General features: G+C 45.7%; 1 protein-coding gene across 1 annotated transcript in view; it reads right to left on the reverse strand.

Annotated features, from left to right (window-relative positions):
• Positions 1–2,411: 2,411 nt before the first annotated feature.
• The window catches only part of IPO9 (importin 9), a 56,439-nt gene continuing 44,265 nt past the window's right edge, over positions 2,412–14,585 (reverse strand). Inside the window, exons 15-24 of the mRNA XM_045456520.1 lie at positions 13,906–14,132; positions 11,486–11,634; positions 10,837–10,965; positions 9,848–10,123; positions 9,204–9,370; positions 8,452–8,585; positions 7,663–7,785; positions 7,121–7,225; positions 6,830–6,906; positions 2,412–6,383 (exon numbers count right to left, since the gene is read on the reverse strand). Of these exons, the coding sequence (XP_045312476.1) occupies positions 6,273–6,383; positions 6,830–6,906; positions 7,121–7,225; positions 7,663–7,785; positions 8,452–8,585; positions 9,204–9,370; positions 9,848–10,123; positions 10,837–10,965; positions 11,486–11,634; positions 13,906–14,132 (1,498 nt within the window). The 3' untranslated portion in view covers positions 2,412–6,272. The remainder of the gene's footprint in view (positions 6,384–6,829; positions 6,907–7,120; positions 7,226–7,662; positions 7,786–8,451; positions 8,586–9,203; positions 9,371–9,847; positions 10,124–10,836; positions 10,966–11,485; positions 11,635–13,905; positions 14,133–14,585) is intronic.

Genomic DNA, 14,585 nt, shown 5'->3' on the forward strand with positions numbered 1-14,585 from the left:
CTCGCAGAGGCACTCTGGCCCATTCTCTCTCTCTCCCTGTTCAATGGGAAAAGAGTTTATTTAGGGTCACATGATATAGTTCACTAGCAGAGCTTGGGCAGGAACCCAACCCTCTTGCCTCCACATATATTTCTCTGTTCTTGCTGGTGAACCTCTGTGAGTCAGGAACGAGGCAAGAGAGCCAAGCCAGTGAGGGACGTGAGATCAGGTGTGAATTTGTAATCCCAAAACCTGGTGTAAAAGAAGTGCCACATTTATTCTTTTAGTTCAGTTAGATCAGATGGAGTCTCTATCCTCACAGCTGGTGGGGGAATTCTCTGTCGTCATTATGGTTTGCTCCCCCCACCAGGATCACGAAAAGGTCCTGGGATCTCCCACAAGGCAAAGTACTGGGGGTGGACCCTGCAGGCCTTGTCTTCTGCCAGCCAGGGGCCTGCAAGTGCAACAGTCCTGGCCTATGTGCCGCAGGCCCAGGAACTGTTCCAGGGAGCCCTGGTGCCAAGTATGCAGCCTCCCCAGGGATTCCAGGCAGCCTTTCCCTTAGGAAGTTCTTCTGTCCCCAAGTGCTATGCCAGGATCAGGTAAAGGTCCTCACCACTCAGGCCCCATGGACTCCTGTTCCTTCTCACTTTCTGGCACCCCTCTCCTTTTCTCTCTCTCCTTTCCTTCTTCCTCCACGGCCCTGGGCCTTATCTCAGTTCACTCAAGCTTTTACCCTAGGATCCAGAAGCATGGCGATCCTCAAGCAGCTCTGCTTCCCACTCTGCAAAAGCAACTAAGGCAAGAAAATGTAAAGAATTTGGCTATGTTCTTAGAACACGTGGTGGGGGGGGGGGGCGGCGGGAAATCTAGTGAAAGCAAACCAATACATTGGTCATGTAGATATTACAGAAAAAGTCCGCAGCAGGTGGAAGGCAGGGCTGCAGCCAGCACCGGTTTCGATCCTGTTCCTGGGCAGGATGGCGGTGCTGCAGCACTTCACGCGGAGCTGTCCTCCCAAAGGCTCACTGAGACCCTAATTTAGCAGCAGCATCTGTGGAACTGAATTGAGTCATTCTAATCCAGTGAGTCAGGGAGACTGAGCCAAACATAGCTCCCAGCTACCGGAGGGCGGGGGAGACACAGAGGAAAGAGGCACTCTCTTCCATCTGAAGTGCTTCAATTAAGACATCTTGAATTCTAACTACAACTCTGAGGTGGGTATTAGTTCTCCATTTTACAAATATGGGAACCACGGATCGCAGGGGATGTCACCCCAGCTCCCTCCTTACCTTCTAGCTATGTAATCATGCCACATCAGAGTAACTCAAGACTTGAAGGGACTTCCTAGGCCTTCTAGTCAGGTCAGGCCAGCACATCTGCTACAAAATCACGTGTACCATATAAGTCTAACAGACCCAGTGTAATTGGCAATTTTAGGAGAATGGTTAATGCCACCCTATTTTCACCTACTCAAAACAAGCCCCTCCCAAAACAAAACAAACAATGTGAGGGTCCTTGTTAGAAGGCTAATGTTGAACTTGTACTAATCCATCAGAGAAAGGTAAATATTTACAAATGTGGAATTTGATTAGCAATTACTTTTCGCTGCTTTGCTACTCAAGTCCTGACAAAGTGTGGTGAAGGTCTAGTCTAAGCCCCAGCCAGCTGTCATTTTTGGGAAGACCTTTCCCTATCCACCATCAGGCCCTCTAGACCCACCTTTGTCAACTTTTCACAGTCTGACCTCTTCCACTCCAACCCCCTCTCTGGTTACCGCCGAGTCCAGGCTCTTGGTTCCCTCACCTGCACTTTGCCTCCAGCCTCCCCTTTTAGTCCTGTCGGGACAGACATCAGTATGCTTTCTAAAATGCAAACCTGGAGGCACCTGGGTGGCTCAGTAGGTTGAGCGTCCAACTTAGGCTCAGGTCATGGGCTCAAGGTTCACAAGTTGAAGCCCTGCATTGAGTTCTGTGCTGACAGCTCAGAGCCTGGAGCCTGCCTCAGATTCTGTCTTCCTCTCTCTCTCTGCCCCTCCCCAGCTCACTTGCACTCTCTCAAAAAGAAACATAAAAAAAAATAAAAAATAAACAAAATGCAAACCTGATTGTGTAACTTCTCTAAAATTCTTGAGTGGTCTCCCATTCCCTGAAGGGGGGGGAAGGCCTATAGGATCCTCCACCATCTGGCTCTCACTTTTCCTTCCTGCTTATTTCTGGCCAAGAGTCCTGTGAACTATAAATTCCAATCTTTTAACCTGCATATAAGCTGTGAAAATGCAATCCTATTCCATGATGGGTCTCTTCTTAATGATCTTTTCTCTAGAGTGTCCTACCCCACCCTCGTCTGCCTGGCAAACGCATAGGGGAGGCAAGACAGAGTACTGGCAAAAAGTGCAATCCACTTGGATCAGAATCACACACTTTGCTATGTGACTTTCGGCAGGTAGCATTTAATATCTCTGTGCCTTGGTTTCATCAGTCTGTAGATGGGATAAACAAAATTATGCACTTTGTAAAGTTATTAGATGGTCTACACGAGATAATCCAACACTTTGGAACAGTCACTGGCATTTAGTGAGTGGTCCTGAAATCTCAGCAGTTGTTAGCCACCTTGCAGGTCAAGGGTCACCTTCTCCATGCAACTCTGACTTCTCCCACTTACCATTAACCATCCCCTTTTTTTGGGTATCGGGGATTGACCCCAGTATTTCTTCCTCTCATGGTACTCCCCACATTCGTTGCGCTATTTCTGACCCCCTACTAGACTAGCTTCTTGAGGGAAGGGGCCAAGCCTCTCCAGCATCTACCATTGGCCTTGCATGTAATAGAAATTTAGTATTTACTGAACAGAACAAACATAATAGTAGCCAGAATTTGGCTTTGAGTTTATGATCTACTCATTGGCCATAGGTCTGCCAGGCTGGGGTGAGAAGTAGATCTTTCACTGGACAACCCTTTCATTTTCCAAAGCAGTGTCCTGTTTTCCCTGAGTCTTCTCAGCTCCTTCGTTTCTTCCCCCTTGACACAGCTTAGGTCCTCCAGTTCTTGGTTTTTGTCTTGCAGATGGGCTCGCCTTCTGTCAGGGAGCCTCCTGCTGGAGCACCATAATGGAACAGAGCACTCTAGGATTGCTGACAGGCACAGAAGACTGAAATGATCTTACACAATGTGTGTCTACTAACCCAGCCAGAACTACACTAGAGTTTAGTGAAGACACGCCAACAGTTCAACATAATAAACACTTGTTACTGGCACGCAGAATCGTTAACAAGAGTACAGTACTCTGTAATCCTTAACTTTCTTCATACTCATTAATCTGAGTTTTGAAACAACCTTACCTTTCAATTCTGCCCATTTTTTACAGGTTATGGACATATTTGTTTGAATCCTAAATTGTCATCCTTCCCAGGGGTTTCCTGTTATCTAAAAATCTGATCAGCATCTCTCTCCTATCTAGTAGGGTTTCTTTTGGGCCTCAGATCCTCTTTTGGAACGGGTAAGGCATAAAAAAACTCCCTCATCTGTCATTAGTATCAATGGAGGGGCCAAGGACAGAGCCCTGGGGCACAGCATAAGCCATTCCACGACACGCCAATTTGCAGTCTGAGAGTTGGTGGCCAGTTACCAACTGGTCTATCTCCCTAATGCTTTGATTTTACCATGTCCAGATTTTATCTAATCTGTTAACAAAATCAGACTATGGGGCTAGTTTTGCATCACTTGTTCTGAATTCACAACTAATATTAAGCCCTATATTAAGCACTAATTACAACATTCCTGTTTATTGGCATGAGTCATCTAATAGTCCCTGATCAATATCACACTTCCGATGGGCACTTGTGAAAACCAGTTTCCTTCAGTTCTTGGACTTTCACCTTCTGTCTTCTGGTATTTCTTCCATTTTCCTTTCAGTTCTTTCCACTGAGAGCTCAACACAGTCTCGGGAAAGCCCTTGGTGTCCTAGCGGTTACTCATCAGGGTCAGGAGACCTGGAGAATTTGAGAGCAGCTCAGCACTCTTATCGTTCCCTTGTTTATCTTATCTTGAACTTCAATTCTTTCTAACCAGTTGGCCCTGACCTTTTCAGACTGAAGCCGGTTCTTTGGCCAAAAACACAGGAGACCAAAAGGAGCTAGAGTTCAACTTTTTGTCAATACTCCTGGACTCAAGCAGATTTTTTCTTCTCGCGGACCCTGGATGTAGTTTCTGAACTCTTTTCCTCACTGACAGAATGGGAATATTATCTACTGTGTACCTGCTATAAAGGCTAAATGGGATAGTTGAAATGCTGTGGGAGCAGGAAGTGCCTGCACACCAAAGGGTCCAAGACCCTCTGCTCTTAACTGACAACAGTATGTCTGTTGGTTGGGGGTGGCCCCTCAGGTGATCCTACGACCCTTTCCCTTCAGAACTCAAGTTTTCCAGTCCTCCCCTAAAACTAGCGAGAGAGCAGGAAGAGAGGACCCTTGTCAAGAGACCATTTTTGGCACGAGATAAGCTCTTTTTGTCATTAGTGAGCCCAGGAGGGGTCTATATCTTTCTCAGTCTATGTGTGAAAGCCCCAAGCCTTCCCAAACTCAGCAGTCCAATGCCACTGGCATGAGACCATTCTTTTGTGCCACAATCAGGGGTTGATTTGGCCCTGTGGAACCTTCAGCACTGAAACTAACTGGCACTGCCTTGAGATCAATAACCACGGAGTGAGTTTCTAAGGCTCAGAATGGTTTTCCTGAGCACCAATTAGCCAGACTTCCATCATTTCCCCAATATGAGCAACTTCCCCAACTCAAGGGAGAGAAATCACAGGGGCAGTTATTAGTCTCAGAACCTGGCTGGCAGACCAGGCTGTGCACAGGCCCTCAGACTTTTCAAAGACAGTGACGCTAACAGACACTTTTCCCGACTCTGTCAGATGTGGGAGTTGTACACCAGGGACACCTAGTGGTGTGAAATCACTATTGGCTACAAAATCCTTAGGCTTCCAATTACAGTCCTGTACAGTAAATGCCCCAAGTGGGGACCTTTCCTTGAGAACACAGACTTGATCATCAGTCTAAAGAAACCTTCTGTAGTGGCTGAAACTGGGGCAGTAGGTGTCGGCATTATAAAAAAAAAAGGGAATGCTGGGCTCTACCTTCCTCCGCTTCACTGGTTATCATTCAGTTTTTGAACCCACAATGACTGCATTTCCCAATTAAGGGACCTCCCTTAAAAATATTTGACTGGATGATACCAGTTCTCTAAGAATCATCTTGGGCTAGGTTAGCTAGAACACACTCAGGTGTCTGCATGGCTCCACCTAATCTTTTCCCCCTTATTTTTATTTTCCTTCTAAAAGGAACAGAAGGCAGAGGTGCCGGGACACCTTATACCATGTGGACTGAATTCATTTGTAAAGATTACTTTACTCTCCTAGAAAAATACACATTGCAAATTTGAGGGCTACAACTTAACCACTTTAGAGGATTCCTGAGGGAGAGGGGGTAACCTTTGAATATCAGAGTGTGTGGTGATGTGTTGGGGAGGAATATTAAATACAGTTGGGTCAGGTGGACTTTAAAAAAAAATGTTTTTCCCATTTTTTTTTTTTTTTTCTAAAAAAAGGAAAAACAAATTGCCATCTCTCTGGCTGATGTTGTGTGTGCATGTATACATAGGAATAGCTCGGGGGAGGGACTGTGTCATGCAATGAGGCAAAAACAAGAGGACTTCCTGTGACAGGGGAGCCTTAGTGTTGTAGGAGGGAGACAAGAAGAGGTCACTGGAGAGGGGTCAGAATGTAGCTGCTGCCTCTCATTCCTATGGAAAACCCAGAGCATCTGTGGTAGAGAGCAGAAAGCATTATCATCTCTCAAGGGTATTCCTATCTGAACATAGCAGATGTCCTATGAAAGTAAACAGGTCTGTTTTAGAATGTACATGGTCATGACTCCCTGTGCTCCTGAGGTGGGGCAAAATAATCCATGAACACGTAATCCTTCTGGGCACTATGTTTCTGGAGTGGCCGGCAGAGGACTCTAGGGACAGAGGTGGGGGCACGGTCGGGGAGAAAAAGGTTCTAGAGATGGAGTATCTTCAGGGGGACTTTGAGAAATGTCCTTTGTTCCAGTATTCCTAAGTGACAGCACTGGTGACCTTGGTCTGAATTGTCAGTGTCACTCTGCAAAGGCCAAGGGCCAAGAGTCAGGAGGCCACTCTAGGTTGAAAAGAAAGTACATCTCAAGGCCAGTTAAGGGCTGCAAATGGTTTGTGGCTGGGCCAGGAGGAGCAGAGTTGGAAAGTCTCCCTTTCTTAGATGCCAATGGTCTGCAGAACCCGCCTCTCGTTGTCATTAAGGTGGCCTGAGAACATGACGTAGCAGGGCTGCTGAGCGAACTGGCAGAGGAAGTCCGTGAGATAGGCCTGGAGAGAAGAAAAAAGAGTGGCCTTACTGCAGGTTCTCAGGCTTACCATCTGTAAGAGGCGAGAACTATCGGCGGTATACGAAGCACTGGCTGTCAGACAACTGCCAGCACCCTGAGGGATGGCTTTCTACATTCCTGGATCTAGTTCAGGCTCAACCCAGAGACTAAAGTCCATAGAGAAACAAAATTTTCCCAATAGATCTCATATTTCCACCCGAGGTCCTTCACAACATAGCTGGGTTTTAAGAAGCTGGACTGCAACACTGGTAGGTATAAAATACTAAGGTGCAAAGTCCCAGACCACCCGGAGCCTCTGACTACTCGGCAAGACAGGAACTTTCTGCCCTGAGGCTGGGAACTATGAATGGGTTGGAGCCCATATTCCTGTTTCTGGCTTGAGACCGTGTCACTTGCAAGACATCTATCTTCTCTGGACATTCTCACCTGCAGATCAATCTGATAGAGAGGATCCTTAAGGGCATCAGGGTCATCTTCCTCATCATCCTCGTAGTAATCCTCCTCTGTTAGACACAGCCAACACAGAGAGGGGTCAGGGCAGAGGCCGACTGGGCCCCAAGCGGGGAGGCATCACCACACGGCTGAGGTAGAAGGGCTAAAAAAGCCCACGGACCATCCCTTGTGGGCCCACCTCTCCCCTTTCTTTGGTATCCCATTCTTGGTCCCGGTGCACAGAAAAGGTATTTAGCATGGCTGTCCTCTCCTCAGACTGCTTACCATATTTACTTGTAGCGAGAATGTCAGATAAGAGTTGGCCAGCTAAACCATCCTCTTCCTCCTCTTCATCCTCCTCCTGGTCCTCCCACATATCATTGGAGTCATCTACTTGGAGATGAAAAGCAGCTGGAGCATATACTCACATATTTTCCCTTCCCAAATGTAAACAGGCCAGAATAGGAGGGTCCCGAGGGTTTCTGCAACATGGCCTGTGGCCAAGCCCTCCCAATGAGCTTGAGTGGAAGAAACGAGGGTGTTCTGGTGGGTACATAAAAGGATGAAAAGCTCTTGAGAAAAACCAAACAGGAAGGGCTACGCGGCTTGCCTCCTGGCTGCCTCCCACCCCAGCCTCTGAAGAGACTTCACAAGGTAGACCCGAAGAGCAGCTCTTTACGTGCACAGCAATGCTAGCCACGTGGCAGGCATGCTTAAATAAACATTAAAAAACCCCTCAGTGCCTCAATAAGCCAAATTGATAATCTAAATATCATGACTTGATCTGGCAGGCTTAAAAGTTTGCTTGGAATAAGGGCCTGGTGCACCTTGACCCCACTCTGCAGGGGTGGCCTGGCGTGCGGCGTTGGCCTCCATGACGTTGGAAAGCTCATTGATGATCAGCTTCAAGATCTTGACCAGTAAAGGAATGTTTGTCCAGCGCTCAGGGTCTGGAAAGGAAAGGGAAGGCTTCTAGGCAGGCTGTCAGTGGGCTCACTTCTGGCAGTGCCTCCTGTCCTGCAGTGCTCCTCACCAGACACAGTTCACCATCCCTCAGCCTTTCCACCATCCCAGACTATATCCAGCCATCACAGAATGATTTAAAGTTAAATAACTTCATTCTGCTTGGTGTCATAAGAGTTGAGAAGTTAGGACAGCTAAGAGAGTTCAAGAATTAAAGGAGATACGTTTTTGCTGGTGATAAAGCTTGGACACTAAGTGACTGTACAGAGCACAGTACTCTAGTCCCCATGACTCGCAGTTTGAGAAACAGCACGGGTGATTATAAAGCTACAGTTGAAGAGGGCAGCTTTGCATTCACTGCCTACACATCAGTGAAAGCAACCCAATAACAAAGACATGCTGAAAATGGGTATTAGAGCCCCCAAATGAAGCTGGGGAGCCTTGGTACCCGAGATGGCTTTTGGCAGTTTTCAGCCATAGGAAGGAAGCGTATGTTCCGATCCTTTGTGTACCTGCAGTTTTCTGTTTCTTTTTTATCAAACCCATCACTAACGACTGTGTTTCAAAAATCTAGATGATAGTACCTCCATGCCTTCCACCCCACACATCCTTAGCCCCCAGGGAGGGTACTGGAGGACAGCAGCGTCACCCACTTTTGGCTGACTTAGAGCGGGTGCGGATGCCCTCATCCATGCTGTAGATCTCCTCTCCCTTCACGCGGATATCCTGTAGCCGTTTGTCATCTGCATTGATGCCATGCTGGAGCAGTTTACACAGTGCCACAGAGCTGGCAAGAAGAGCCAAAAAGGGTCGATCAGCCACCCATCTAGAGTTTACTCCAAGGAGATAAGCAATTATGCCGTAAGACTCTCTCTTTGATGGTGAGCATTCTGTTCACCACGAATCAGGAGAGATAAGACAGCTCAGCTGAAAGGGGGATTTAGTGCTCATGAGGATGGCCTCGTGAGAGTTTCTGAACTTCTTGGAACAAAGCTGGGGCGGGCACAGATCACAAGGGCTGGCCACACTGAAAGGTGCAATGGGGTGATGAGAACCACTGGGAGGTGAGTCTAGGATAGGAAGTTAGCAAGCCAAGATTAGAAGGCTTAGGTTTATAAAGGAGAATAAGCCACTAGCAGTATTTGGCTGGGTGAAGTCTGTGGCAGAGGAGGATCTCTGGCCGGCAATGAGGAGGAAAAAAAAAAAACGTGCTATGTGTGTTGACTGTGTTTTGGGAGTTTCAAGATGGCAGCTATTCAAAGACCTGGATTAGCAATAAAGAAATAGAGGAAAAAAGGAATACAAGGGGCAGCTTGCTCTACTGAACAAAAATCATCGGAACAAGTCAGGGAAAGAAGAAATACAAGGAGAGGAAGAATGCCCAGAGAAGAAAGAGGGGCCCTACCTGACTTTGCCCTCATACTGTCCATAGAATAGATGCTGTCGACTCGTCCACTCAGCCATCACAAACTCCAGGGCAGGTTTGCCAGTAGGTCCTGGGAGGCTGCACAGGAACTCCAAGAGGGGTTCCAGCTGAGTGTGCACCAGATGAGCGAACACCATGATCAGAGACTAGGAAGTAACAAGAAGGACATCTGCTTCAAGGAAAACAATTTCAGAGATTTAGGAGATGAGAAGGAGTGGGCCGGCCAGTTGAGAAATAGAGAACATGGAGATTTCCTTGTCGGGATTTCTTGGGCCAGAATAGATTTTACTTAACTGTTCTACAAAGACAGTAAGACAGAGTAAAATAACTCAGGACCGGGGCACCTGGGTGGCTCAGTCATTAAGCATCCGACTTTGGCTCAGGTCATGATCTTCTGGTTCGTGACTTCAAGCCCCGCATCAGGCTCTGTGCTGACAGCTGGGGACCTGGAGCCAGCCTCAGCTTCTGTGTCTACCTCTCTCTCTGCCCCTCCCCGCCTCATGCCCTGTCTTTCTCTCCCTCTCTCTCTCTCACTCAAACAAACAAAACCTCAGGACCTGTATACTGATCTCCACCTCGACCGCCTGGGGTTGGGGAAAGCCCAGCTCCCCGTATCATCTTACCTGCATGACACTGAGCGTCTCTGCCTGCTGCATCTTACTGAGGATGGCACGAAGAATCTGATCCAGATTCTCCCCCAGCTCCCGCCCTGCCTTGGAGATGAGGGTGGAGACGAGGCGACCCACAAAGGCGGCAGTGAACTCTGAGGTGCGGGGGTCCAGGAGCTGGCTCACCACTTGCATCACGTACCACAGCCCGTTGTGGCCCTGCTCGTCATGCCACTGGGCCACCTGCTCCAGTGTCACTGACACATAAGCCCGCAAGCACTCTCCACCATTCTGGGGAGACAAAGACGGCAAACAACATTAGCAACTGGGAACAGATGCCAGGAGGCCGACAGTCTGCATGGGCAGATGTTACTTAGGGGCCTATGCCACATAAGAGTGACGAGCCCACAGGGTTTGTGGTGGGCACATACCACTGGAGTCGGGACTTTACTGTTACAGACATAGCCATGCACTATATGGTCCTCGCTTCACCTCATCAGCTCCCTCGAAAAAGCACACTTCTGATCACAAGGGATAATGACCAAACAAACCAAGTTTTAACCACAAAGGTCTACCTCTGGTACTGGAAAAACATGTCTAAGATGCAGCAGTGATTAGGGGTACTACAGATATTTATGGGAACAAAGACAGACCTATATGAACCACTGTTTACCTAGATATTTTCAAAGGGCTATTTGCTCACTTTAATTCTGAAAAGACTTTTGTATGGCTCCAGGTCTATATGTCTGTAATCTTGTCCACTGTAGCAATACCCAGATATAGATGGGTAGAATGTCTGGCATCCATACTTTTAAGATTACAATACATCCCAAAGCAGAGCGTGTTTGGCTTCCACAGTCTGGACCCTTCCTGGGTGCCCTTGTTAAATATGGATTTGAGAGACCTAGATCTCAAAAGCGTGAGACCGTGTCAGCTTTCTCAGCCTGCTATAAGCCCAAGGCTGGGAGCTATCTTTCCTCTTCTAGTCACCAAGGCTCAGATACCTGCATGGTGGCGTTGTCATCTGTGTGAAGGGTGCACTGTGCCACAGCAGGGAAAGCTTGGCAGATGAGTAGCTGGGAAAGGGGAGGCTTTGTATTCCGTACTACCGTGGTCAGGATATCAATGGCAGTCTGAAGAATGGAAGAGAAAAAAGAATTAGAACTGCCTCTAGGGTGGGGCTCGGCAGTGCCCTACAACTAAGATCTTTATTGCATGGATACAACACAGCAACCCAAAGAAAGCTCATTAATTTTCATTAATGAAAGTTTCTGAAAGAAAGGAATAATTAGATAGTAGATAGTGCTCTCAGCTTCCTCCTGATAGCTCATAACTTGCTTAGATATGGGGGTGGGCAGTATACGGCAGCAGAATGGATAGCCCAGCGACGTACTTAGTGGTGCTGTGTAATAATGGCACTCCGTTCAATTCACTGAGGACAAGTAAAGAACAAGAAGGGACATTTTCTTAAAGCCTCAAGAACCACCCGTTGTCCTTGTGGGCAAAGTAGCCCAGGAAGATCACCCTATGAATCTCTTATGCAATTGGTTTGCCGTCAGCGAGGTGGGATCTACAGGTGGTATTTGTACAGCATGTGCACATTCTTCTTCTTCTACCTCCACCCACACCAGTACTGGCCTTGGAACCACTTACCGCACACAGCCCTGCAGGGATCTTGTCTGCTGGGGCCTGCATTATGCTCACTAGAGTAGGAATCAGCCTCATCTGCATTGGGCCCTGACAGGCTTCAATCTGAGACAGCTCCTTGAAGATATCCTGAGCCAGCGAGGCGACGACAGGATCTGAAGTGGATAAGGCAACACAGAATCCCCCCCACCCAATGGTCTGCATGTGCTTCTGGCTTAATGATACCTATTATTTGGCTCTAACCTAAGTTAACAACTTCTGCTTTGCTTACATATTACATAGCCGGGACCTAGTGAGGCCATATGAATAACCTGAAAGGACAGGAGAGATGCTAAGTCTCTAAGAGCTAGAATATGCATGATTTCATTAAGTCAGGGACTAGTCAGTAACAGCTACTCCTAAAACAAAATTTGGCTTTTTTTCTGGGCCAACTCTTTTTTTTTTTTAAAGTTCCAAGTTTTTATTTAAATTCTAGTTAGTTAACCTGTAGTGTGATATTGGTTTCGAAGTAGAATTTAGTGATTCATCACTTCCATTCAGCACTCAGTGCTCATCACAACAAGTGCCCTCTTTAATATCCATCACCCATCTAGCCCATCCCCCACCCACCTCCCTCTATCAACCCTCAGTTTGTTCTCTATCATTATCAGTCTGTTATGGTTTGCTTCCCTCACTCTCTGTCTCTCTTTTTTTCCTCTTCCCATATGTTCATCTGTTTTGGTTCCTAAATTCCAATTCTGGGGCAAATCTTTAATGTCTTTATTCTTGCCTGGATTGATTATGAAACCGAATGCTTAAGGAAAAGAGAAACCCTCCGATTATTTTGTTAAGAAGACACGAAAGTTTCAAAAACTGCCAAAACACTGATTGTCAGGTTCTCACATGTTGAAGGGGAACCATATGCATCTCTTAGGGGGGTAGTCATGATAGAAAAAAGAACTCCCAAAGCATTTCCAAGGCCAAAGGTAAAACCCTCAGAAAGCAGAGCCTTGTGAAGAAACAAAACTTTAGCGTGATCTCTTTCACCTATGTAAGAAAAATCTCCTGTATCCAGCATGAAAAAATAGAAAAGTGTGCAGTGCACTAAGATATGTGTTAAAAGATCACTGCAGCATTGTTTTAGGAAAAAGTTGGGAACAACTTAGATGTCTATTAACAGAATGGGCACATAAATACGATACAGCCATTTATGGAATATTATGTGATGGTTGAAAAGAATGAGATATATCTAAGAGTGCAACGTAAAAACCTCTCCGGGACACATTTTAGGCGAAAGGGCGAATCAAATAAAATATTTAGTATGATATCATATTATATAACCTCTATCCCTATATCCTCTGTTTCACTATTGGTGCTACCTCTACAAAAACAAATATAGTCAATATTTTTTTGACAATAAAACATTATACAGGTAAAGTGTGTGTTAATACACACTCACTACAGAAAAACTTAAAATGCACTAAAGTATTCAAGGAAAGAAAACACTTGGAATTTCCCCCACCTAGAGAGAACTACTGTTAACATTTTGATGTAGTTTTTTCTGGTATTTTTTCTATATACATAGCTACAAATTAATCCTTGTCTAAAACAAACCCCAAACTTGGGATTATAGTCTATGCAGTTTGGAAAACCATCTGTTCTTTTATCATACTGTGAGCACTTTCCCATGGCTGAGAAGTATGATTTTTAGAGGCTGTACAGTATTCTACTTTATGGATATAATAAAGGTAATTAGTCTTTATTACTTCTAGATTTTTGCTACTATAAAAGCCTTGTGATGAACATTGCTGTTCATAAACCTGTGTATCTACTTCTTCAGTATCTCACTTTGTACATTATAGTTCTAGACCTCTTAGGAAGATTTTGATTTAGTTGCTCAATTTCCTACTTGTTAAAGTTCTGAGTTATATCACTTGCTATTTAACCCTTTACTCATCATCTTTTATCCCCAGTTCTTATTGCAGTTAAGAGTTAAAAGAATAGGTATCCTACCTTTTAAACACGTTTATTTATTTTTGTGAGACAGACTAAGTGAGGGAGGGAGGGAGAGAGGAAGGGAGAGAGGGAGAGTGGGAGAGGGGGAAGAAGAGAGGAGGGAGAGAGAGAGACAGACAGAAAGAGAGAAAATCCTAAGCAGTCTCCACGTTGTCAGCGTAGAGCCTGATGTGGGGCTCGAACCCACCAACTGCGAGATTATGACTGTAGCCGAAATCGAGAGTTGGATGCTTAACCGACTGAGCCACCCAGGCACCCCAGCATTCTACTTTTTAGTGCTCCTGTAGCTACAGCACAGCTCTCCTCTTTGCTAAGTGAAAGCCAGTCTTTATTTAGATGCCTAAGACCATCAGACCCAGGGAAAATTTGCACTTAAATTCACCAGCCACCACCACTGGTGTCCCTTATAACACATGGTCTTGGTGGCATACCGTTACTGTACTTTAGGAAAATGGCGATGGTGAACGGACAGATTTTGCTTTCCATGCTTGCTGTGAATTCTGGGTCTACTGTACAAACGATGCATAGGGTCTCCATCACCAGGTTGAGGACCTCTGAGCTGAACTGGGCTGCTAGGTGAATTAAGCCATCCAGGATACTGGGGAGGAAGGGTTGAAGCACGTGGGTACTCTCCGAGACTTTCAGTTGATCACAATAACTAGAGAGGGAGAAAGAGAGAGAGAGACAGAGAGAGAGAGAGAGAAAAGCAAGAATTACTCACAAGTGGATCCCTCAATTCCTGGTTTTTCCAATTGTTATCACACGTTACACCATTTTTACGTGTAGCTTTATGAAGCTACTTGTAGAATTAGTTTTTACATCTTTCTGTGGCATAGTTTGTAAATATCAGCACCACCATCTCTATGCTAATTTATTTCTGCTTTGGTTTTTGCTATTTCTTTTAAACTTTCATCCCTCTCTCACTGTCATGTATGTTATTATATCCAAATTATTAAGATGTTAATGCCTTGTAATTCCTTAGATTACTGCTTTAATCACATCCTTCAGATTCTGATATATAGTCCTGGTATTTTTCTTACACACACACATATATATACACACACACACATTCATATATATATATATATATATATATATATATATATATATA

Source organism: Leopardus geoffroyi, chromosome C3, assembly GCF_018350155.1.
Source record: "Leopardus geoffroyi isolate Oge1 chromosome C3, O.geoffroyi_Oge1_pat1.0, whole genome shotgun sequence".
Classification (NCBI taxonomy): domain Eukaryota; kingdom Metazoa; phylum Chordata; class Mammalia; order Carnivora; family Felidae; genus Leopardus; species Leopardus geoffroyi.